A 26,249-nucleotide genomic window follows, 5' to 3' on the forward strand; every position below is an offset into this window, starting at 1 on the left:
TAAGCAAAAATGTTTGGGTGGGAAGATGAGCCTGCCCGATGTCTTTCTCTTTCTCAAAATTCCATGACCCATCCCAGCCTTGTCCGCCTTGCCTGCCCCCTTAAATTCTTCCGAAACACCTAACAAGCAACTCACTGTACGGCCCCATAAACCGTGAGAACCATCTTACTGCTGTAAAGGAAAGAATTTAAAGGCCCGAGCATAGTGCTTCTTATACAGGGCACTGTACGTCGTGTATTTTCGACAAAGCGATCTCACCGCGAAAACCTTCTTAGTAGGACACTAACAGTGCTATTATTTTGGTTGTATTTGGAGTTATTCTTCTCGTTGTGTGCTGATTTTCCTTTTTTCTTTCGTTCTTCTTCCATTCCCCGGGAAAGATGGTTGTTCACGGCAAATGATTTCGGTTATTCAGATGCTGTCGGCAGGAGTAAGCGCACACAATTGGTATCACGCAGTCACTTTATTTCCGCGGTTGTCATTCTGTGAAAAGAATGTGAATTTGTGCAGTGCAATGCGTTTCAGCAGCATTTTGTTTGTATCTTGCTTTGTAAGTCAGTAGTCTTCAGGCAACAGCAGCTGGACACCTAACTCGATGTTTCAACAACGCTTTCTTTTTCGAATCAGTGGCATAAAGTAACTTAATGACAATGTTATCCTTTTACTCCATGCAAACTCAGCTCCTGTGCATGGCGTAAAGTTTTGCGGACTCGCTATATAGTTTACACGGGCTATACCTATCAGTCATAACAAATATTAGAATGAGTTCATGTTATCCGTTAAAAATCCTAGCCAAACGGATGTTGGAGCCAAGGGTATGTACATAAACCGTAAATGATCATATTCGTGAAATGAGAAAAGTGCCACTGCTTTATACTCTGTGCGCCGTGATAATCCTTACTGTGGTGCGTTTTTATTTCAGGCATTTCAATTAAATCCTAAAAGCATCAGAACTTTCGTTTGCTTACTTATCGCTGTATTCTGTTAAATATACTGTGTGTTTTTCCGTAGAAATGCAGAGGGCTCCCTTTATGAGCTGCCTCAGTTTGCAAACGGGTAATATTTCTCTTCTGTTTGTTTAAAGAGATTGTAGACGAACAAGTTGTTTTCAGCTAACGGTGTTTATGCATCGGGCATAGACGGCGCTGGTACATTTGGAGCCGTGTATTGCATCTTATTACGGACTGCGCCCGTAAATCATCAACTCCCATTCAAAGTTTAATCTCCAGATCAATATAATATCCAGAGTTTAGATTATATACGGGCCATTTCCCAGCAGCAGAGAGAGATAGAGCGGGAGCGCGTGGGAGTGGGACGGCGGAAAAATACTGGAATACGAGCACGAGAAAGAGAGGGGAAGCGGAACGGAGAATGGAGAATGGACAGAGAGAAACGTCAGCGCCACAGGCTGTTCCGCAAGTTGCACTCGCGTCGTCCCGTGCCAAAAGCATGCGCTACAAGGCTACGGTACGACCGCACTACAACGCAGAAGATAACGCACTTCATTTTGCAGACTTTTCACGTTGTTGGTCTTAGTAGCTGTTCAAGATGGATCCCGGTCAACACCTCTTCTTTACAATTCAATACGGATGAATCCTCGAAAAGTCCCAGAACAGACGTCATAGGTTCTGGTTCTCTCACATGAGTGCGGATATCGAGACCCATGATATTTATCTATAACATCGTTACCAACTTTCGATCACAGTTTTAATAGTACAGTGGACTGCGATCCGTTCGACGTGAAAATGTTCTCTTCTTCAGCTGAAATAATTTATTTTATACTGACTAATGACTGGCTCATACGTTTCTGTTGTGAAATCTGATTTAATTGCAGTGCATGGTAACACTGACACTAACTAACTGAGCGGAATAGGAATATCAAAGGCAGGTGCTTCGAATTAACGTAACACATTGGTAATGTTTGCGAAATATCTGTCTGTTATCATCATAAGCAAAGGATTTACATGTGTGTCGCTCTAATATGGATAAAGAACATTTACCACAGCAAAGAATAGTGAAAGATGAAAATTTTAAATAAATTTATTAATGAAGTTACATTCTGTCGATAACTGTACCGCGTTCCTTCCTTTTTTAAAGAGTAGTTAAAAGTTTCGCACGGTTCTGCTCTGTGCTCTTTGCTTGCTACCTGAAGCTTCACTGGAGAGGAAGTGTTAAAAGTTTATATAATCTGAAACTTGGCTGGAATTTTGCACCTGTTTTGAACATTAACTGAAATCTTTTCGTAGAGTTTGTTGTTCCAGGAGATCTAGCAACTCTGTTTTTACTTGACCCAAAATTAACAGTAGCTCACCTGGTTGTGTTTCTATTGATAAATGAAAAATTATTTTTCGCCCAAATAGTTTTTAAAAAAAAATCCGCGTCAAAGTTATCTATTGTATGTTGTCCTCCACATGTCGGTGTAATAACAACAGTAATTGTAGCGATACTCGTATGTATTTTGAAAAATGTTATATATTTGCGTAAGGCGATTCTGTAACGAATATACTATGTTAATGTCAGAATATCTTGACGTTAAGAAGTTTCTCCATTTGAATGAACTCAGTAATGGAGTATTTTACAAGTGATATTGGTGACGAGACAAAAAGTTACGGAGATTACGGATGTAGTAATTCTGTGCCGACATCGATAAACAGTACATGCTAAAACCTTCTCAATTGCGTTCCATCCATGTCCGAGTGTCAGCAGATCTTTGAACACGTTCTTACTTACTCCCGCCATACGAACTGTTGCAGATGCGTCGGCGGTGCCCTATCTACAAGTACATGTACATCTACATCAACATGACTACCCTGTACTATATATTTAAGTGACTGACAAAGAGTTCATCGACTATTCAGACTATTTCTCTACCGTTCCACTCTCGAACACCACGCGGGGAAAAGGAATACTTAAATTTTTCCGTGTGAGCTCTGATTTCTCTTATTACGATGATAATTTCTCCCCATGTATGTGGACGCCAACAAAACATTTTCGCATTCGGAGAAGAAGTTGAGGATCCGTGAAAAGATCTCGCCTCAGCAAGAAACGCCTTTCTTTTAAGGACTGCCACCCTAACTCAATTATCCTATTTGTGACTCACTCAAGTTTTACGTAATTGTAATTCCCACGTATTTTATCGTGTAACCAAAATTTAACGGATTCCTTTTATTACTCATATGGATGACCTTACACTTTTCATTATTTAGGGTGAAATTCCATTTTTTGGAACATACTGGTATCTTATCTAAATCATTTTCCCATTTGTTTTGATCTTTTGATGACTTTACTATACCGTAAATGACAGCATCATGTGCTAAAAATGTAAGATAGGTGCTCAGATTGTCTCCTGAATTGTTTACAGATATTAAGAACAACAGAGGGCCTATAATACTTCTTTGGGAAACGCCAGATATCACTTATGTTATACTCGACGACTTTCTGTCAATTTTACTACGAAGAGTGAACTTTTCAGACACGATTATTTTTATGATTGCTATGCATGCATAATTAAGACTTGTGTAAACAAGGGCATCTGAGACAGCGGACGTGCTTGCCGTTTTGCCTGGCCTTGTGTCGAGACGACAGGACTCTGTTTGCTTCGGCCGCCTAGCCCGCTGTTGTCTCTCTCAACCGGCTGTTTTTCCACGGACGCTTCGCGCCATTACACAGGAATGGGATGGCGTCTTTGTTCATTCATAACTCCATACAATTTATCTGCAGTGGTACAAATGAAGACGATACTATAAACTTGTTTTTCATCTCCCTGCAGTGGACCTCGTTGTCTTACGGTTCATGTCTCCTTGCTATAAATACTCTTAACGCCCCGCCCATCGTTTTCTTCCCACTAGTGTTCCAGTGGAAGTGGACTGTGTAGACAGCAACTGTTCTCTGTTCATCTCCTCAGACACACCTACACTACAGTTCTTCGTACAGAGTCCTACATATTTCCGAATTAAAGTACTTTACCATTAAAATACGCGGCGAGCATCAGTCGTTTAGGCTACCAAGCTACGAACAAATGGGGCTCTTTTAAATACATGAGGCGAAGGTCCACATTATGAACACAGTGCAACAACAAATAATTTCCACGTTGGGTTGAATCCAAAGTTTATCGACTGTCAGTCCAAGGCACCTTAAAGCACAAAGACGAGCGATGTGAATGGTTACACTCTTGTCTGTCTGAGACAGAGAATAACAGAAATGCTTAAAATCAATAACACGCAGAATGTCGAAAAAGACTCCACATATCTAGCGAGAACACACCACGAGAACGCCAAGGGCCAACATTCAGGGTAGGAACTACGAATATTATCTAGCTCTTTGTGTTTCATTTCCTCAGAGACCGCAGAAAAGAAGCTAATAACTGCACGCACAGTAGCGCGCAAGAAGTCATTCTTCCCATGATCCACATGCGAATGGAACGGCAAGAAACGTTAATGTAGAGTACAGTAAGAAGTACTCTCCACCACACAGCTCGTAGCTATTCCGGGAGTCGCTACGGTCGCAGGTTCGAATTCTGCCTCGGGCATGGATGTGTGTGACGTCCTTAGGTTAGTTAGGTTTAAGTAGTTCTAAGTTGTAGGGGACTGATGACCTCAGAAGTTAAGTCCCATAGTGCTCAGAGCCAATTGAACCATTTTTTATTCCGGGAGTATAAATGTTGTTGAAAGGTAAGAAGAGACGACTGGGAAAACACTTTTCTAAAGTCTATTAGAAAGCCCACGTCTCAAAATGCTCGTATCGTTAACGACTGGCAGCTCGTTCCTGGTGCCCGCCTGCCTAACTGGGTGGTAACGTGCTCGCCTCCCATGCAAGCGGGCCCGGGTTCCATTCCCGGCCGGATTGGAGATTTTCTCCGCTCGGTGACTGGGTGTCGCAAGTCGCCCATCGTGGCGTCCACTGAAATAAGAATTGCACTTGGCGACTGAACTTCCCGGGATGGGGCCTCCCTGCCAACGGTGCCATATGCTCATTTAATTTAATTTCTTTCCTGGTAGGTTTAATCATCAAGGTGTTATCCAGACCTGTCGTGAAACCCCAGACTGCTAGCTTCACATCCATACGAAAAATGTACTATTCTTTGCCTGGTTTTAAGCCGCAGGTGGTGCCCTGTAAATTTCATGCTTAACGGAACGTATTTGATACTCTTGAGGAGGAAGTAGGAAATTACCTTCGCTTTCCTATATGTCCCATCTTTGCAATTGCCTGGGGTGTCACAGTTGCCCGATACGTACGCGCTTAATTCAATACGTTGTAAAGTTGTAGTATATTGTTACACGGAAATTGTGAATAGTACACAGCTTCTAGCTGCAGGAGATGCAATCAACTGGAATAAGACTTCTGAAAAACTGTAAGGTCCGACACGAATATAACTGCAAAACGTAAAAAAAAAAGTGAGTAGCACGTGTTTCAACGATCAATAAAAATCGCTTGACGGATATATTAGTACCTTATGTGGCTGCAGAAGGAAAGTGCTGCATATCTACGTAAATAGCCCACATAATTGTAAACACTCGGTTACCCATATAACAAGTGCAGGAATAATAGTGTAAGAGGTACGCGCTGCGAGACTCGCAGCAGAACGCGAGAGAACGCGCGGCACGACTTGCGGGCCTCTGTGTGCATTCCTCTCCTGTATATTACACTCGTTAAGTCATTGAAGCTCTCTCCCCTCTGGACTAAACAAAACTTAGTAATTACACCGTAATCACCAGCAAGATGAAAATAATGCTGTTTGAACCCAAATTACTCTTCTAACATCCTGGCATTAATCAAAGAAGATAAGCCAGCAACAACAACAGCAGCGGCAGCAGCAGCACCAGGCACAACTCGAAACACCAGCGAGCGCTGCCGCGCTCCCGGTGCTGATGTACACACAAAGAAATTGATTAAGTCTTGGACGGTGCCTGTTCCCACCAATCAGATCCACTTGCTTGCTGCACGTGACGGAACAAACAGCCGCACGAGTTGCATGCGGTGTTGGTAACATCTTACAGTCACGCCAACTTTAGACACTGCCGTCCCGGATAGTGTATGAAGTCTTTTCAGTTTAGAATTTCAATGTTACAGTATTTAGAAGTTTGTCAGACTTGTGACAGTATCTCCTTATAAGCCGGAGAACAACTGTTCTTCCGATACACATCTAACAAATAACGTGCTAATGTTCTCTAACGTATTAAGCATTATACTTACTGTTTTTTGCTGCCTACGCTACCACTTAAAAAGAAATGGGCAAATAAGAAGTACTCTCGGGCTTATATTTACGAATTACAAATGAGAAATGGCATCCATGTTATATTATCGAGAGATGACGCATGTTACCAAAAGCTCAAGGGAATTAATTACCGTATCCCTGCTCAACTACAGCGATCATTTTTAAATGGTATCTCGAACAGAAAAACAGGCCGTCTTCGTATACATAACTATGACAGCCAAGAAACAAAGCTAAATGCTAAGAATTGCTATCAGTGGGGGAATTTAACCTGCTGAAACAAGAGCTGTACACAGTCAGAATATTGTTCGTCATTATGTGTACAATGTTGGATATGATAACTCTTATCTCGATGAAGTACAGAAACTACAAGTGACACAAATCCGGCAACTGGAGGAAGACCCCTGATAAAATAAGAGCGTCTCACGGTATTTGTAGGGGGATCTCGAGCTGACAAACGCACTTTCCACGAACCGTAAATACGAGGGTTGTCGATCGATTGCGAAATTAAAACTACTGTGAAAATCCGGTGATGCTTTTGCACAGACGTGTTGCGCTGTCTCCCGTCTATAGCGTCACGTCGCACTTTTCTGTTCTTAGTGCACAGTGAGCGCGTAACGATGCAAAAGATAGTACTGTCTCCCGCCAAGTGTGAACTGCCTGCTGAGAGGTTTCGCCCGATTTCATGCAGCTCACGTAACGTAACTGTCAAGATTTTCCTTCTTCATGACAATTCTCGGCCGCACAGTTAAAAGTGCAATAAAGAAGCTCCTGCAGCATTTTCAATGGGAGGTATTTAACCACCCACCATAGAGCCCGGACTTGGCTCACTGTGACTTGCATCTCTTCATTCACATGAACCACTGTCTATGAGGACAGCAATTTGGCACAGACAAGGAGCTGCAGACCAGCGTACGGATTTGGTGGAAAGCACAGGCGGCTGTCTTCCGTGACGAGCGTGTTGGAAAGTTGGTACCATGTTACAACAAACGTATAAGCCGAAGTGGCGACTACGCAGAGGAGTAACTGTAAGGTGTAGCACACTGTTGCAAATGAAACATTTTTGATTTTCACTGTGGTTTCCATTTCGCGGCCTATCGGACGTAAACGACCGAGTACACATCTCGTGTAAGTGTTGTTAAGTTCATTGTTTTGAACCCCTTACCCGAGGCTCTACGAATAAAATCTTGACACTTCCTGCTTCACGATCATGTGGCATCGACGTGTAGTGACTATTAAGAGAAATTATGACGAATAATCTCCTGCGAACGGAAACTAATGCAGGCGTTTTTCCATTTTGCGATATTTCGGTAATTGTAGCACAGTTAAATCCGCCGAAAGTTAATCTCTGGAATTCAGCAACTGATTACAGCAAATATATTCCGGAATAAGAAGTTCAGTTTTTTATGCCATAGTTACGGAACAGAACAACAACTCCAGCAATCATCACGGCACAACTTCATGGAACATTGCACAAAGCAGCAACGGTTGATATCAGTTTTCTTTCGAATATTAGGCGCATAAACGGAGGAAGGGGGGTGCTTTTTTTACCGTTTCTTTCCACATTTAGACAAACGGCACTAAATATTTCTGGAATGTTAGTGAATGTGCGTGCCTACAATCTTGCCAAATCACGTGCTTAGTAGAGGATAAAGGTGGCAGGATATTGTTGCGTCGTCAGTGTTTTGAATTGCAGCTATAAAATGAAAATAAAGGAAAAGGAGGATCGGGATTTGGCGGCGCGTCGACACGAGGCCATTAGAGATGCTGAAGCTAGTACAGGACAACGATGAGAAAGCGACCGCGTGCTTTTCGGCATTTGTCTTAAGTGATTTCGGGGAACCACGGAAAACCAAAATTTGGGTGGCCAGATCGTCCTCATTATCAATTGTAATATTACCTTCGGCAGAATGCCTGGTTGGTGCTTGATGCTCTCACGGAGAAAATTATTATTAGCGTTACTGGCATCTCGTTACATTCACGTCATGTTTCACTGTCAGACGCAGAACTATCTTTTTATTTATCAAAGATCGATTTCGTAATCGAAAGTGCTAAAAAGATCCCGATATTGAGAGAACAATGTGGTCTATAAATGAGAAGAGCCTGTGTCCATGACTTTGAAAATCTGCATTTGTCTTTCCCGACTCACACATCACTAAAATGGTACAATGTGTACAAAGTAACCCTTTCATATATTTCTCTTCTGAACATAAGATCGCACGTCTTTGTAGAAGTACAATTACATATGCACTACTCTTATACTACGATAAAATATATATTTTTATGGCATCACTAAAAGGAGATACCAAGGAAAGAAAGAAGAGATTTAAATTTAACATCGGTATAGTATGCCCAACAACATTCCAAATCGAAATTATGGATATGTTATAACAGACTCTTCTTTAGAAAGGGAAAGATTAGCAGAATTCATAACTGATTCCGTGGAGGGAGAGTACTGTTCCTCTCTTGAAAGCTCCGAAACTGGTTCACACAGAGCTTCATTCTTTCAAGTCATCATTGTAAGAACGCAGTTTTGAGTTATTACTAGGTATGAACGAGGCAATTACAAAATAAGACCATCCTTTTCAAGAGAATAAATCGTCTTCTCTAAAGAATAAAGCATAAGCATGCACACATAGAAGGCAAAATTGTATGACAAAAATACTACTTAATATAAAACCGACAGTAATTTCGCAGTTGTTCTCATGCAAATTGGTCCTTTTCCGGAGTTCAAGGAATCGCGCGAGGTCTGTACTTTTCATGAGGATGTGAAATAGTAGCCAACCGTGGTGCTTGAGAGATAGTCGCTTCGCAAAGGAATTCGAGTCCGGTATTGAGCGTCCTTGGGGTTTAAAATATGCCGTTACTGTGTACGTCTTTCAAGGGCTTCAACTCCTGTCACAGAACGGTTTTACTATTGACCGCCGTTTGTGAGTTGTTTTCTGTTCGAGATGGTACAGACGACTTCAAGTGACGAATTTCAAGCGAACGAGGGCAGAGTTTTGCCGCTGTCGGGATGGCAGCACTTGGCTGGCCGGCAACGCGAGCTCCGTACTGCACGTAACGGCAGTGCCGTCAGCAGTGGCAGTGGAGAGGAAACCGGAACAGGGCGTGCTGTGTGTAAAGCCTGGGAAAGTGGCACAGAGCTGCGGCTGCCTGTGTCAGCAGATACAAGCCGCGCGGATGAAATACGCGCGCCAGCCAGCGCTGACCGCCCGTGCGACACGCCACTACATCATGCCGCGCGCGGGACGGCGACATGCGGGCTGCGCTTCAAGACTACACAGTTGGACACACTGGCTGGCCAGGCCAGCTTTTTTGAAAATCACTTCCACCTACTGGCGTCTTTACAGAAATGATTACCAAAACTAACGTTTTATTGAATTGTTGATGTCTTCGCTCCCAAGAGCGATCTGATACAGCTCCCCACGCTAATCTGCCCTGTGCAAGACTCTTCATCCCTTCCAAAGGAATACATCCTACATTGATCTAAATCTCTTTACAGTAGTCATGCCTTGACCTCCCTCTACAGTTCTCACCCTACACACCCCTCTCCATTATCAAACTGATTATTCACGGATGGCTCAGGATGTTTCTTATTTGTCAGTCACTTGTTTCAAGTAAAGTTGTGCCATTTTTACCTTCAATTCGATTTAGTTCCTCCAATTCATTATCCGATCTACCTATTCAAGCTTCAAAAATCTTCTGTAGCTATTTCAAAAGCTTCTCTTCTTGTCTCCAATGTTTATCGTCCACGTTTCACTACTGTGCAAGGTTACGATCTTGACAAATACCTTCAGAAAATACTTCATAACATTTGCAGTTCGATACAACTCTCAAAAACTGTCGGCAGAGTCGACTTTCAAGTTTTTCAAACATCTTTAATACCCACTGGCATGTAAAGACAAGTATCGCGGGCCGCAAACCTCATTCTGTTACAATTTACGGGCCGAGAAGAAAAGAACCAAAAATTAGTTCACATCTTTTGTTTCACAAATATTCGCTGTATTTAATAAAAACATAGTTGCAACAATGTATTCTCAAAAGAATTAAGTTCTACAAGCCCCCCTCCCCTTTCTCCTTTCTGGCAAGAAATGAAAGATAAGAAAAAAAAAAAAATTACAAGAACGAACGGTAAGGGGCGGGACGGCATCAGAACTATGTTATGTACATCCCTGCCCAAATGTAAGGTCGATCTTCTACGAAGCGTAAAATACATAAAGACGAAAAAAAACTAATTTGTAATATTTTTTAAATTTAAACAATCTTCATCAACAATCTTTTATAAAATATCGATAATTAACCATTTAAATTTGCAATGATAGCGTTTTTTGTGCGTATTGTAATTAGAAATAAAATGTGCATTTTCCATAAAAATGACAAGTTTTTATTAGCGTACATTTAACGAATTTTATATTTAAGTGACGTAGGTATATCGAAAAAAATAATGACCGGAGAACGAGACTCGAACCAGCGACTCAGCAATTACCAGTCTCGAGCGCTGCCAATTTTTTCCATCTTTATGTATTTCACGTTTTATGGAAATGCTTTTTGAAATGTATGTATGTTTAAAAATTCCCAGGCCCTCTTATGACAGTCAGATAATCTACCACAGAGCCACACTGGCTGTAGAAAAATCGATCTTACTGTGGATTATTTAATAAGCTCGAAGAACTTCAAAGACCATTTTCTCGATAATTATTGAGAGCTGCATCGAACTCCTTTGGCATACTGATATTTGAGTTCTGAATTTGGTGTACCAAAAAATATAAAAAATTACATAATTCCGATTGCCGTGTGATCTTGTTAACTCTTCCATATTATCTGAAAATGCCTAACTGCTATCCAATTGGACTATATTGTATCGTGTGATCTTAGGAAACCACAAATGAGTCTGCACGTTTCATATAAGATAGTGTTTACTGGTTTAGTAGGACACTACCGATACGAAAAACTTTACTGCTGAATAACATAACACCAACGCAGGATTTCTGAGTGTCTGAGTCCGAGGTTTACTGAAACTTGGTATTTGGTAAGTCCGAGTTCTGTATAGACTATAGAAGCTATTTTGTTTAGTTCAGGATAAGCCATATTCGCAAATCATAGAGAGAAGTGCAAAAGTAAACGTCTTCTCAAATAATATACATCTCATCAAAAAGTAGTAGGGACCTCAGGAATTACATCAGAGAAGAGTGAAACTTCTGTGATAACAATAGTGTATATGGAGCTCCCAAACTCCTAGGAGAACGCCTGTTATGAGTGCGGTTGCGACCAGAATGGTTATCACTGGGTGTGAGAAATGAAAGTTGTGAAATCTCGCCGACGTCGTTGCTTTACAGGATCATCGGCCCTGTTGGGGGCGAGAGGGGGAGGCGGGCATGTTCAGGGAAGCATTCACATGAAGTGATTTTTAGGGAAGCACAGAAACCTGCATCCTGCGTCCTTCCGGGACGGGGAGGTGAACTGGCCGCGGATCGAATTCGCCCGGCGGATTAACGGCGAGGGTCGGTGTGGTACCCCGCCTGAATATAGTTTTTACGCGGTTTTCCACATTCCACTATATGAATACCACGCTGGTACCCACGCCCCACCTCAGTTACACGATTCCTGAGCGTTTCGATAAACTTTTGCTCACTTCCACATTAATAACACCACAGGCAGATATGGAGTACACATATTCCATCCTGTGGGATAGCAGCGTGGTGACAGGAATGTCATCCGGTCATCCCTTAAATCAGTCATACAAAATCCGTTAATAACCATGCCTACCCTGCACCGACGGGAGACAAAGACACAAAAAAAAGAAGATGACTGAAACCTAAATCGGGACGAGAATTCAAATTCATCACCATACACATTAAAATCTAATGAATTAATCCCCACTCGACCTCGTCCCGTAGAGAAACTTACCACAGTAATGAACATTTTTTGTATTCGCTGTTCTGTTATATTCGCGCAGGTTTTCGAGGCTGGACTCAGATACAGTAATTTCTTTCTGAGCATGCGACCATTTTTGCTCTTATCAGCGGATTAGAAATAAGTTAAACACTTTAATCACCGTAGCGTATGAATTCTTTCCCGTTTCTGACATCCAAGCATCGTATGCCGTGTCATGTGATAACTCGAGCGATAGCCCCCCCCCCCCCCCCCCCAGTAGTACATTCCAAGCGTTCATCACCGCCTGCAACGTCAGATTTCATTGCACAACACGATGGATCACATAAGAAGAATTTTACCAATTTTTTGTTTTCGTATCACTGTCCCTAAGACCATACGGTCACTGTATGAAGAAAATTCAGGCAATGCATCATTTCAAAGTGCAGTGAACTTGGAGACAGACATTCCAGTTGAGTGTGTTAGTAAGAACAAAGTACTCGAGGTACCGCACAGTGTACTGTTACACGTTCGTGGACACCGAACAGAGTTCCCTGAAGCTTTTAAAGAGAGCTGGTGAGTGACTCTCGTCTCTGATGACAGGAAGCAGACGTCTTCTGCCGGCCGCAGAACAATCGTGAGGTCGCTGACTCGTCTAACGAGCAGGTCCGTACCCTTGAGAAACAGGCCGAGGAAACATCGGCGCATTACAGTCAGTTCAGGCGCTATAAAAACGGAACCGCTGCAATCAAACACGCAGCACCTCAACTATTATTTTGCAGCTCATTTCATGCCAGCGAGACATGTGATTCCCATTTCAACGCAGCAAATGATAGTCCTAGAGACCATTATCCTCTAAGCAAAGAAAAAGTGTGCGATTTACACGTAACATTGATGCGAAGTATGGATACACGAAAGAGTACAAATTGTATCCTGAGAAAATAACGAAGTAAGAACATTGGTGTGGTTCGCAGCAGAGGAACATCCCGTGGTTGTGTTCATAGAGTTGTACACGTTTCATAGGAAAGCAAAGTCTTTACCGTTGCAGTGAATGTTCTAGACATGCGCTCAGATGGCAGTGAACGGTAACGAAGGATCCACAAGCTCGAATCAGCCAAACTACACTCCAAAGACCATCGAATGACAGAAGAACGATAGTCCACTACAAAAAAAGTGTGAGAAACATGGTGAACAGTGTGTGGAAGGCGAAAACACGAAGATGTGAATATAAAACAGTTATAAAAGTGGTAATTCGACCTACAGACCAGATGTGAGGAAACGCAGATCAGCAAATAAGTAATTACATTTTTACAAAAAAATCGCGAAGTAAACTGTTTGATAATCTATAACTAACAAAACTGCATCGTTATAGATCCCACTGATGATGCCTTAAAACAGGAGAAGGCGAAACGCGTATGGGATAAATAAAATAACTAGCAGCAGGAAAAGGCAGTTTGATTTGCAGAACAATTATTTATATGCTTGCTGTGGAGGATGGCCACACAAACAAACTTGTTACTACTAATTTGACTTGCCGGCCGCGGTGGTCTCGCGGTTCTAGGCGCGCAGTCCGGAACCGTGCGACTGCTACGGTCGCAGGTTCGAATCCTGCCTCGGGCATGGATGTGTGTGATGTCCTTAGGTTAGTTAGGTTTAAGTAGTTCTAAGTTCTAGGGGACTAATGACCACAGCAGTTGAGTCCCATAGTGCTCAGAGCCATTTGAACCATTTTTTTGAACTAATTTGACTTCTCTTTTTTAAGTGCCTAGAACGTACTCAACTAACTAAAACAAAATCTTTAGGAAACTTGGCTTACCTAGTCTGCCAGCGACATGTTTTGGGTTAACTATTCACATATATATGCAAAATATTTGACACGTACGTTACGTAACGCTTATCCAACATACATAATTAACTTTAATAGTATTTCTAGTGATCTAGTATGTTTTGAGAATTTGCGCCCAACTGGATTACATGTATTGCATTAAAAGGTCAATATTTTCCCTCGACTCTTTGTTAAATGGTATTGGTAGCAGAACGGAATTTTTCTTCCCGACAAGTAAAATACTGGAGTAATCAGTCGTCGTAGATAGGGGTCAGTAAATACACATAACATCGCGAATGCAATGTGAGCGTTTTCATACCAAGCGAATGTCATGCGCATGGGAATTGGAATTCTACGTTCCATGTATTACTGAAATGGCGAACAGAAAATTCGGTTTTTCTTTTCACGTAAAGGAACCAAGCCGTAAAGAAATAAAACGTTACTTTTCCGAAAGGAAAACAAACCACGCTTAGCTTTTGCGCAACTTTTTAGCAGGGAGAAGCGACATTTCATAGCGGTATCTATCACATTCTCTCTTGATACAAGTTCACGTAAATATCCCATTGTTCAGCACAATATAATATTCATGTTTCTTTGTTCTCGTGGCCGTGTTTAATACAGCGTGTTATCGTGTTTCGTGTTTGCAGATGAAAGTTACAGCGTTTGTTGAGCGTAAAAATGCTTTTGATAATCATACCGGGCCATTTCCTGCCTATTTCGTGTTCGTTACGCTGAACGCCTAACCAGCAGGTGTCCACAGCCGCAACGCACGTAACAGAATCGTTACCACGCAACAAATTAACAGCCTTTATACATTTAAAAAGACAAAAAGAAAACACGCGATGGTATTTGGTATCTTCTACATTCTGCAGAAAATACGGGTTCCATGAAGGCAGCATAAGCTGGAGATCGATTTCAAAATAGAATTCTTCGAGAGAAAATAAAAATTAAAGACTAAATTAACTGCTATGCATAAAACCAGTAGGGTATAGCTTATAAATTATGCCAAAGGAATATCCCATAGCTAGCCGGCCGCGCTGGTCTCGCGGTTCTAGGCGCGCAGTCCGGAACCGTGCGACTGCTACGGTCGCAGGTTCGAATCCTGCCTCGGGCAGGGATGTGTGTGATGTTCTTAGGTTAGTTAGGTTTAAGTAGTTCTAAGTTCTAGGGGACTGATGACCACACCAGTTGAGTCCCATAGTGCTCAGAGCCATTTGAACCATTATCCCATAACTGTTTTGGCTTCGACACAGTAAGTGCGGGTGCACAATTGTCAAAAAGTAAACACTTCAACTGTCATCTAGCGTGTAAATGGTGCTTGCAGGCCTTCAGTTAGGTATATACAACATGATCATGAAATCAGCAATTTCGAATTTAACATCACGTTATATTCTTAGATATCTAATGGAGGGCATTTAAACGAAAGGTGACTAGCTATGTTAGTGTATGTTTACGCTCATCATACAGCGAAAACGGGCACAAAAATTTGTATCTGTGTATGGACCGATGTAGATCCTGCGCGAAAGCGGTAAACTGTTTTCATCTCAATTACAATCACTAAATATTTGCAAACCATGGAACATTTTAAGCAGTGTATGCAGTGGATACTTAAACTGTAAAATTCCGTCGATGACTGAAGTCTCAAGCATATCAAATGCGTTTTATAAATTTTCTGTAGGAAACCAAAACACATGTTGCAAAAAGTACGGTAGAAACTGTACCAGAATAGAAGGCCTACCTTTATTTCTCGCACTCTCCCTCCATTTTCCTTAACCAAAGTGCGATAGTTTATATAAACTTACATGTTCAGTCAAGTGTATACACTTTCTTACTGTGTACCTCGAAATTAAATAGTTTTGTCGGTCTGCGGAAATAATTTGTGAGTTTATTTTAGTCTACATCTTCAGCTCTCTGGCAATGAAAAAGGTTGCAAATGCACTGGGTACCTTAAAAAGTACAGAACTTGGGTATCTTGACAGGCGATCACCGGTTATTTGTTTATCTTGAGCGGAAGGAATCATAAGGTCGTTCATAGGCCCTGTTTCTGCTCTGTTTCTGAGCTGCCGTAATTGTTCGCCTATATCATAAATTCGTGTACACATCTAATGAGAACCTTAGCAGGAATGCATGAGCAGACTGAAATATTTCAATGGAGTTTACCACAAACAGTGCTGATCCTTTTTGTTACAGAAGGCGAGACCTCAATAATACCGCTGTTGTTGTAGGGGTCCAACCATGATCTTGTTGCAGGAAAGGAACCAACCACAGAGAATTAGCTGAAATTATCCGTCATTTAGGAACTACTAGAAGTTTTTGTCTGTGTATTTCACGTTTACATAGTGCCAGGAAAGTTAGAATGAACACCAATAATACGAACTTATTATGTATACTTTTAAGAGGAAGTAGGATAACTGTACTTCCACAGCAGCAATTTTGTTAATAGCCACCGTTTAGTTGATCCCCGTGATAACGATCAGACTACTGCCGCTTAACGCTTAGACCAAGAGAGAGGTATATTATTCAGGTATGTGGAAGTCTCTGTTGCACAAAAATGTTCAGATTTGTATGAGTTCCTAAGGGACCAAACAGCTGAGGTCATCGGTCCCTAGACTTACACACTATCCAGACTAACTTAACGCTAAGGACAACACTCACACCCAAGCCCGAGGGAGGACTCGAACCTCTGGCGGGAGGAGCCTCTGTTGTACAAATGACGCTACGTGTGACATGATCGGTACTCACTGTCACCCTGTAATCTTTTCCGTTCAGCGAGAACTGGGCGAGAAACTGTTCACGGACTTTATTATGAACTTAGTTATCCACTAGTCAAGACATATTTTATACACTGAAACTTAGAGCCATATCCATACGAGTAATTCCTCGCATAGTTCATTGCATATCGTATTTGCACGAGATATTATTTCGAAAGGCATTAGCCATGTTCTGCTGGCCGAGCAAATATATGAAAGGGAAACTATTTTTGATAGCGATAATAGTTCCTGTAGTCCTAAACGTAAAACCATTTGTGGCTGGCACACTTACCTTCCTAGCGCATAAAAAAGAATGGTGCTTGATTTCGCATAAATGGACACAGAAAATATTTGTTGAAGTTTTTATTTTTCGATAAAAGCTAAGTTCCGTGGACAGTATGACCAGGAAAGGAAACATTTTACTGCTGCCAGAAGCTCGTATCTCGAAGGAAGAAAATGCATACTACCCACGTTTTCAAGTTTTGTATTTCGCTGAATGACCCGCAGTGTTAAATTTATGGGGTTGCTCCAATATCGTATATGGTTCACGCCTCGTATAGAGAAAAACTCGCGTCATTTATCTTCGGATTAGTCACAACAAGACAGACATTAGCGCTAGAGACTATTTTCGCCCTCTCGACGCTGGCAGGAAATGACGGACACATTGCATATCGGGCGTACACAGAGCTGACAAACTCCCATTTATTTTCGATTTGTAGAATAGAACTGCAGCAAGGCCCCTAGGGTACCACAGAGAAAGTGGCTTCCAGAACTGTCAACAACAGCGGACGTCTAATCCCTCGTCACGAAAATCCACTCTCCCGGGCGAGATGGCCGTTCAGCGAAGAAACAATGTGGAAATTACCGAATTAAGGCTTAATCTACATGCTAATGAAGTGGTGTTACAAAGTAATTAATTTTTTGTCAGCAATTAAAAATAGTATTTTAATGAATTTTAATGTGGTGCGGAGCACGCGCACGACGGGAAGTAGAAAACCGATAATTAAGAGAAACCAAGGATTGCCCGTCACACTCCCTAACTTCAGTCAAGCGCTGGCAGCCGATGTAGCATATCTGCCAAGTCATGTGGCTCTGAAGGGTGAACTGCACAACAGGATCCCTCAAGTAGGCAATGAGCACTGCTACGGCACAAAATCTCATTCTCCGTCGTTCATCCTTGTAAGATTAAGAGAATTTTAGGATTAACTGCTTCGTCATCTGCAGCCACACTAACCTTCGTAAACGATTTTACAACATGTGAAAAGACCACTCTGTGCTGTTATTGGTCAATTACTTTCCTATTGCGTTCTCTAAAGAAGCGAAGGACAATGTCTGTATGCTTCATATCTTAACATGTCTTAATCCTTACGAGAAATGAGTTGTGGAAACAATGGATCGTTTTACTGGTTATATAAGTACAGCACATGCAACAATCTTTCTGCAGAGTACACATATTTTATCCAACGATTTCCATATAAATATCTTGCTGATCCCTTCACTGACTAATTACAACTCTAGCAGCATCAATCCGAATTCCTCCGACGGCTCAATCCGGCAAGGATACACACTAAATTGCTCAGGCTCTCCTTTCTACATACGCCTACTTTTCCCAGAATTCTTTCAGCAAACGATGGTCTTCAGTCCCCTCTCCTAAAATTAATAGTACGTGTTCGTTCCACTGTATATCAGTTCGTCACGTTACGCCTAATATTTAGTCAATGTACCTGCATACGATGCCTTGTCAATGTTTTCTTAGAATCATATCGGCTTGTTTTCCTCTTCTGCTTCGGAAATTATCCAGTTTTTATCTGCATTTAAGATAAGCTGCAAACCACGTGGATATTTCATCGAATAAACTCTGAAGTAAAGTTGCCTTTTGTTCCTCAACGGTTATACTTTTCTGCGTGTAAACAATCTGTCACTGCCCCTCACATAATCATAGAAATCGTTTATATACACGCTTGAGAAAACAAGTGAAATACCCGCAAGACATGATCAGATGTCAGTGTGACTTCGTACACATTCACACAATCGGCGAGAATGTAAATGACTGGAGTCTAAATTCTGTGTGACGGGTAGAACGACCTCCAGGGTGCATTACTTCGTTGGTGTTTCCTATTGTTGTCGGGTCCAGTAGGGTGTTAAGGGACGATGACAGCGTCAGTTGTTGAGTGATCACTGAAGGGCGCGGAGATGAGATGTACTCGTATGAGGCAGCGGTTATTAGCACCTGACACAGTTTGAGACGGGCCTCATCGTGGGTCGCCATTTGGTCAACTGGTCGACTCGAGAAATATCCAGATTTTTGGGACATTCGGATGTGACAGTGGCCCGAGTGCATGGAAACGTGACGTCAGCCATCCTCGTCAAGGTTTCGGATGACCACGTCCTACCACCAGAAGGGAGGATAGCCGTGTTTTGCACCAATCAAATCGTAGCTCTTCACGTCTGCGCCTGTCACCTGATAACATGTAAAGGACTTCCTGCAACATTTTGTATCATCCCGCACCACTGGTCGGAGCATATCGGCAGTTGGACTAGGAAACTACCGTCCCGTGCGTAGTATACCGTTAACACCACAACACCAATGGCTGAGTTTGGATTTGTGCCGTGCCAGGGAAGCAGAGACTGCCAATGAATGGCGTCGCATGGTACTCAGCGATAAATCACGCTTCTGCACTATCAGGAGTAGCCATGTTGGTGAGTATGGAGACGACATGGGGATAGGTCTCATTTTTTCCAGTGTTCTGGAGAGTCAGATTGGTGATACTCCTGGCGTCATTGTGTGACGAGTCATCTGGTGGGGCTTCAGGTCATAGCTGGCAGTGAGGCAACCCTGACACCACGGCGGGACGTTGCGGACATCCTGCGTCCTCACATATTACCTCTCACACAACTGTATTGTGATGCCATTTTTCAACAACTAAATTCTCGTCCACACATGGCACTGAACTGTCTGCGTGGGTACTCCCATGGCCAGCAGTACTCCCATGGCCAACAGATCACTCCCCGATAGAATATGTACGCAGTTGTGGGCTAGATTGCTTCAGGACAGGATACGACGCCTTCATGGCACCCTTCCAAATCGAATCAGTGCATGCATTGAGGCGAGATGGAGTGCAGCGTCATACTGATAAATGGATTCATACTGCCAAATTCTTTGTAAATTTGCCTTGATTTTGTAGTCACTGCTCTAACACTAAATATCTCAACAAAAAAAAAAAAAAGTTCAAATGTGTGTGAAATCTTATGGGACTTAACTGCTAAGGTCGTCAGTCCCTAAGCTTACACACTACTTAACCTAAATTATCCTAAGGACAAACACACACAACCATGCCCGAGGGAGGACTCGAACCTCCGCCTGGATCAGCCGCACAATCCATGACTGGCGCGCCTCAGACCGCTCGGCTAATCCCACGCGGCACCAAATATCTTCTCAAGTTGTGAAGTTTTATTTCGTTTCCTTCTCCCCTTCTGGGTTCTTCATCTTTTTGTCAGATGGTGTAATTATTTTGATATCATGAGCAGTTCTATCAAATGTTCATCTTTGGGGTACTTCCTGTGTTTCAGTATCTTCTCACGAATACTTCCTCTTCGTGGTAAAGCACTGGATTCCTATGGTATAACATTCCTGTGTCGACCTCTCTTCTACTTGGGTATACCACCAGTTTGCAGTCTGTGTTTCATAGAGCCAAAGAGTTTCACAAGAGGCACAATTTAAAGAATGAAAATCTCCTTACCTGAAAGTAGGGAATATGTACAAGCTTAATGTGGGTTTGCAACTGTTATTAAAAGCGAAGGATTTAGATGTCAGAGATTTATTGCAAAATATGTGATTAATAAAAAATGGGGAACGATTGCTGTGGACAACAGAGGAACGCTGAGTCTAGGAAAATCTGACACGAATATCTTGTCTTCTGAGACATTAGGTCCCATATAACGAGAGACCTGTCCCATATAGGATGTATCTGGATATTTAAATTCTCCACAACGCAAACATAACAGACTCGCAAAATCTAAGACCAATTTCTTAATCAGCACGAAAATTCCTTTGCGCTGAGATACTTTACACATCAATTCTCAGCCGTTTTAAATGTCGTAAGAATATGATTTATTTTACTTTGCTAAGATGCCTGACAGTTTTGTGTAAATATTAGTAGACTCAAGTATGGTTTGCTACTACATTCATATACTTTCAGCCAAATTTAATGCAAAGGGAAAACGCTTTTAACATTAATACAAATTAAAACAGCGCAACTTAATTCCATCATTCAGTACATGATTCTATTCTGCATTTGTGACGTCATATCCCTTAATTCATAGGCAAAGGGATGTCTTAAAATAGATTTTAGAGAGCCGTCAAACAGCGCTTAAGAGTTCATTTTTTACGAGGCCGTGCTGAAAAATTGGGATGACTTTTCAACACGCCCCCGTATTTCTGTGAATGCCATTCAAATGTAGATTGACAATAGTACATGTCGTATGTCAGCTGTTACTGTAAAATTCTGACCATAGATCCTAAATACATGGCATCTCCTCCCCCCTCCCCCTCTCTTATTTTGTCCCTTCCGCTACTGATCCGCTATCCACCTTAGATACAGTAGCCTGCGTGCTTCTGCGCTTTTGCATGCATGTCGGTGTCTCTTATTTTGCCATCGTCTTTTTTACGCTGCACGTGCTTGACGAGTAGCAATACGATCTTCGAATGTTCTATAAGGTTGAGTTTACGAAATGTCACGAAATTGGAAGTTTCCCCCTCCAACACTCGCAGCTAACGATGTGGATGTGTTAAGAACCTTTTGCTGATTTTTCTCCCCCTGTTCAGCCACCCCTATTTGGTAAGACCGCAAAAAAAGATCAAAATTCTATTAGCTTCTCTTTTCAGTGAGTAGTTAAGTTTCTCAATGACCTCTCGTACAGTAGTGTTACTGATTCTGGTTTTCTGCACAGTATTATGATATCTTCGTCAGTTTCTATACAAGCGATGGTATAAGATGTGCTCTTAGAACTGAGCTCACAGTATCTGTTAATATCTAGTCTTGCCGTCAAAGTCGTGGGAAACTGGAATTGTCAACAGAACATCAAAAATCGACTTTTGTCTTTGAATATGTGAGATTTACCTCGTCCTTTATTACTGCTCCACCTCTACAATTTTTCAGGTCTATTCGTGTAACAAATACGCGGCTGACCGAAGTTCCAACGAAATGTGACACATACTACGTTCTCACATTGCTTCCTAAGACTTAAGTTGTAAGTGAATAAGCATCGTCCTTGGATAACGATATTACATATTAAACGGTTGAAAGTTATTAGTTTTTCAAAGAAAAGGTTCTGTACAGTTTTACCTTGAGACTGTGCAGATGTTTCCGTGGGACTTGATTTGGGAATTGCGTTACAGACGAAGATTGTAAGTGCGGAGGGATAACTGAGAAACGTATCTGCTGGAAGGTCCAGGTAAGGAAGCCCACACTAAACCTTTAAATGTTTAGAGGAAGAGGCGAGGATGCTAATCCTGTTGCTTTACGGATGCTTCTAGCAGGATGCGAGAATAACAGCCTCGGACGTCACCCGACAAGCTGCGAGCCGCTCCCTCAAAGCCAGCTTTTTATTTTTCGGCCCTGCACAAGGCGTCTGTAGGTTGGCCCGGACCAAAGGACAGATCTATTTTTCAGCCGGTTGCGGTGGACTGCAATATGAAATTTTGACGTTACAGAGGGGGTCCCCCCTTTTCGGTTTTTTGCCTCCGTCGCTTTGATCTTCCAGGTCGGAGAACTGCGCAAAGAATGCAAACGTCTGCCAAGTGAAGTGTTGTTGATGGCGGGACATTTTCCGCAGAACAAAAAGAGCAGTGGCTAACAGTTGAGTGGAGCGCGGTTTGGGCTGGCGAGCTGAGGTACCACTGCCAATAATTGATTAGCGCCCAGAGCACGCACCACGGGCGACGCAACCTGCCGACTGTTGACGCTGTCACACCATGTGGAAAGCCAATATGGGAAACAAACTGTTTACTGGCGTTTATGCGTTTCACGGGCTCAGTTAGCTGAATCGCTGTGGCGTGTTTTCTTTCGCGGTGCTCTATTTGAGGAGCGGTCCCGCGTGCGTGTAACTCAATGTGCACACTTGCAGCGGAATACACCCCGTTCGGTGAACATCCTATCAAACGTCCCATTACGTATGTGCGAGGAAGTCTCGTATCTGGGGCGAGTATATGAAAACAACGGACAACATCACAGTGCTTGTCATAGCTGTGCAGCAAAGGAGCTTAATAACTGAGTATTTCGTATCACTAATCCATGTGCCGAAACTCATGAAATGATTCAATCAACTGTATACTCATTTATTATATAATCTTAGCATTAGATCTGTTAATGGATATTTCACATGAATAAAACTGTTTACAAAGCTCACCTTAATAGTCGCAAGTTTTAAGCGCGTAGGCGGTTTTGTATTGTCTTGCAATTTGATTGATCTGTTTGGCTAGCCTCAGATTAGTAACTGGTTAGTTCGATAATTTATATCGGGTTAGTTCTACGACTCTACCTAGCACTTTTTATGGGTTTCATATTTGATGGCATATACTGAACGTGAAACAAGAGAAGTTTCACTGTGATTCTAGTATAGGTTCGCCATAACTGGTTGCAAGAATCGGCTCTTCAGTGCGGCCACGCTCAGCGACGCTAGCAATGTAACCTTTGAAACGATCGCAGCTTTACTTCCTGCTTTATATGCGATTAAATATGATGATCGACGCATTAATGCTTGGGATGGATCACAGAAATTTACGTCTAGCGACACTGCTTCACTGTCTGCTTTAGGAAATTTTTATTTTGAAAGTGGTATAATAAGCCCACCTTGCAGGGTCTGTGCTTTCGCAGATTTCTACGAGGATGTAAAATTCGTATTACATCTACTAGAGGACTATCGTGCACAAGAATTAGTTGTAAAATTCGTATTACATCTATTAGAGGACTATCATACACAAAAATTAGTTGTATGACGGAACAGTGACAATATAAATGGGTTTATGTAATCCGGTTTATTGAAAGCAGTGTACAAATTTTTCACTCTGACGTCTACTAAAAAATTTCGTCACATTATGAGAAGCCACATCAGTTAAATATCAAGTTTGGCGAGTGAAACATAGTGGAGGTATGACAAACATGTATGTCACAAGACAGAAGAGATGTAGCATTCCGTTTTGCTTGAGCGCAGATCTCAATCGAATATGATGCTGTTACAAAGAAGTGGAACGACCGTAGTACTATCAAAGGAACTGTACTGGCGCACGTCTACTGCTCTGAGTTTAACCTGTGGAGTAAACCGCTGCTGAGAATAACACAAATCAGTTAAAAAAAGGAAGTGAACAGCCCCGAAGACAACCTTAATTCTGGCGAAGTAAAGATTCCACTCAGACATTACTCCTTTAAGGAATGAAGTCTGATATGATATCTAGTGTAGCTTAATGGACGATTACTTTATTATTATTATAACGCTGTTCATTGGTGTCTACTGTCGTATTTGTCTTCACAGTGATAACCTGTTTCATTCATATTCTGAACATCTTTAGATCCACTGCACACTGCTCTGCAAAACTCAAGAACGAAATAGATAGCGACGATGTACAAACACATCCTGAAGACGAACTCTGGACACGTGCAGCGGATGATGACGCAGCTGGTCAGTGAGAACTACTGGAAAAGTTTTTACGTCCAAACCTCGTCATATCACAAGAAGAGTAGCACAAAACAAAGTGAAAGAGCGAAAAGGCAAAAGAAATGAAGGTAAAGTTGAAACAATAAGAGAATCATTAGAAAAGATTTTTTCTCCAGAAATGATTAACTTCATAATAAAGCATACTAGTGCAGAAGCATTGCGATAGAATTTACCCAAAACACAGACTTGAATTCATGGCATCTATAGAATCACTTATTATTATGAAGAAGGAGACAAATATTAAGACACCTATTCTCGATTTATGTTACTTGACAGTGACACATCACACAAACATTACTTTCGTCCTTAAGTTTTGCACACGAGTGTATTTGCAGGACAAGCTGTCTTTGTTATGTGCTGTGCACAGCCTCCATAAGTCACAAATGTCAGTAATGACCTGTGAAGAAATTTAGCCACATTTCAGAGCTGATTTATAATAATTATACCAGCTGAATAGTTGAACATTATTTATCTCAAGAAATTGTTTTAATGTCTCCTTTCACTCCGACTGATACTTGTTAAGGTATTAAGCCCAATATAACTTTACTTCCAATTTCTGGTATCTCCCATCCTGTCACAATATTCGAAACAGAGGATATTTGCTTTTAGTTCTAGAATATTTTGTTTCATTACAGTGTAAATGTCAGAGTTTGCTTACCTGGTCCCCCATATAGCCGTTGTGATGAAATCCGTGAGATACGGAAAGAGACAGGTCCAAGTTGTCGTTTCTCTGAAAAAGAAGAAATACATTTTCGTAAGAATGGCAGTACTCTCAGGTCATGTAGACAAATTTAAACGTTACCAAACTATAACAGAAATTTTGAACGTACTGAAGATACAGGGTATTAAGGGTATAAGTATAGATATTTGCGCTGATGACTGAAGACAGTGTACTGAACAACATTTCATCATCATTTACTTCATTTGCAGACTAATTATTACAGCTATTATGAATAGAACGTTTTTCAGTTAGTTAGTACCTCCATGGCGCAAGCAATCCACTAACGTTTATCTTCCCCTGGGCAGTAGGTCAGATACTGAAGTTAGGACACTTCGACGCAAAGTGGATAGTCTATATTGACAGGCGTAGACCACTTTACAGTGCAGTTATGACCATGTAGAAAACATCAACTAGTAAATTTTGGGACACGTTTGCGGGAAAATCGACAGACATAGAGAAAAAGCAACTAACGCGCTGAAGTGGGTATATATTAAGGTACCAGTTGTCGCAATATCTGTATCCATACCCCTAACGCCCAGTGTAAAAGAATTTGATTTTTCATATATTCTACTTGGTCACACAAAAAGTTCTAACAGGAAGAAGTACTTTTTAGTGCACAGAAAGAAAATTTTCGTGAACTGCAGTTCGCCTTGTCATACAGACGTGTAGCTGTGTACTTAAAGTACAATTCGCGGTTCTATAAGATTTGCAGTTCCTACAGAGTTTACAAAAGGTGACTGTAGGCTGTACAACTGGGATAGCAACACTCGCCTGAGACTGGAATGCATATTGGACATGGCAGACCCAGGATAGGCTAAAGATGCTTCAGTCAGATTTTGAGGACTATTAGTTATGACCGGGTTTAACATAATTCTCATGTCTCCAACATACTTTCCGTGTACGGCCCTAAGAGGATAAGAAAGATAACAAAAGGCGGCACTTAACGCCATTTCCTCTATTATTGTTAGTTAATGATGATCTGAATCATCCATTCATTAAAACCGCACAATCTAGGTGTATCAGGTAGATTTATAGGGTTGATACGTGTGTACCCAATCTAGCAGCAGAACAGTCCGTCCACATTTGATAGGAACGTTTAATACGGAACCAAAAAAGGAAATTTTCAGTTTAGTACTAGGCTTTCTTTTTCTGCTT

The 26,249-nt window shown here is 41.7% G+C and overlaps 1 protein-coding gene across 5 annotated transcripts in view; it reads right to left on the reverse strand.

Annotated features, from left to right (window-relative positions):
- The window catches only part of LOC126270800 (TOX high mobility group box family member 4-like), a 451,035-nt gene that overhangs the window by 93,075 nt on the left and 331,711 nt on the right, over positions 1–26,249 (reverse strand). For all 5 annotated transcript variants that reach the window (XM_049974099.1, XM_049974101.1, XM_049974102.1 and 2 more), the window contains one exon: positions 25,032–25,103. In XM_049974099.1, the coding sequence (XP_049830056.1) occupies positions 25,032–25,103 (72 nt within the window). The remainder of the gene's footprint in view (positions 1–25,031; positions 25,104–26,249) is intronic.

The sequence above is a fragment of the Schistocerca gregaria genome, chromosome 1 (genome assembly GCF_023897955.1).
Source record: "Schistocerca gregaria isolate iqSchGreg1 chromosome 1, iqSchGreg1.2, whole genome shotgun sequence".
Classification (NCBI taxonomy): Eukaryota; Metazoa; Arthropoda; class Insecta; order Orthoptera; family Acrididae; genus Schistocerca; species Schistocerca gregaria.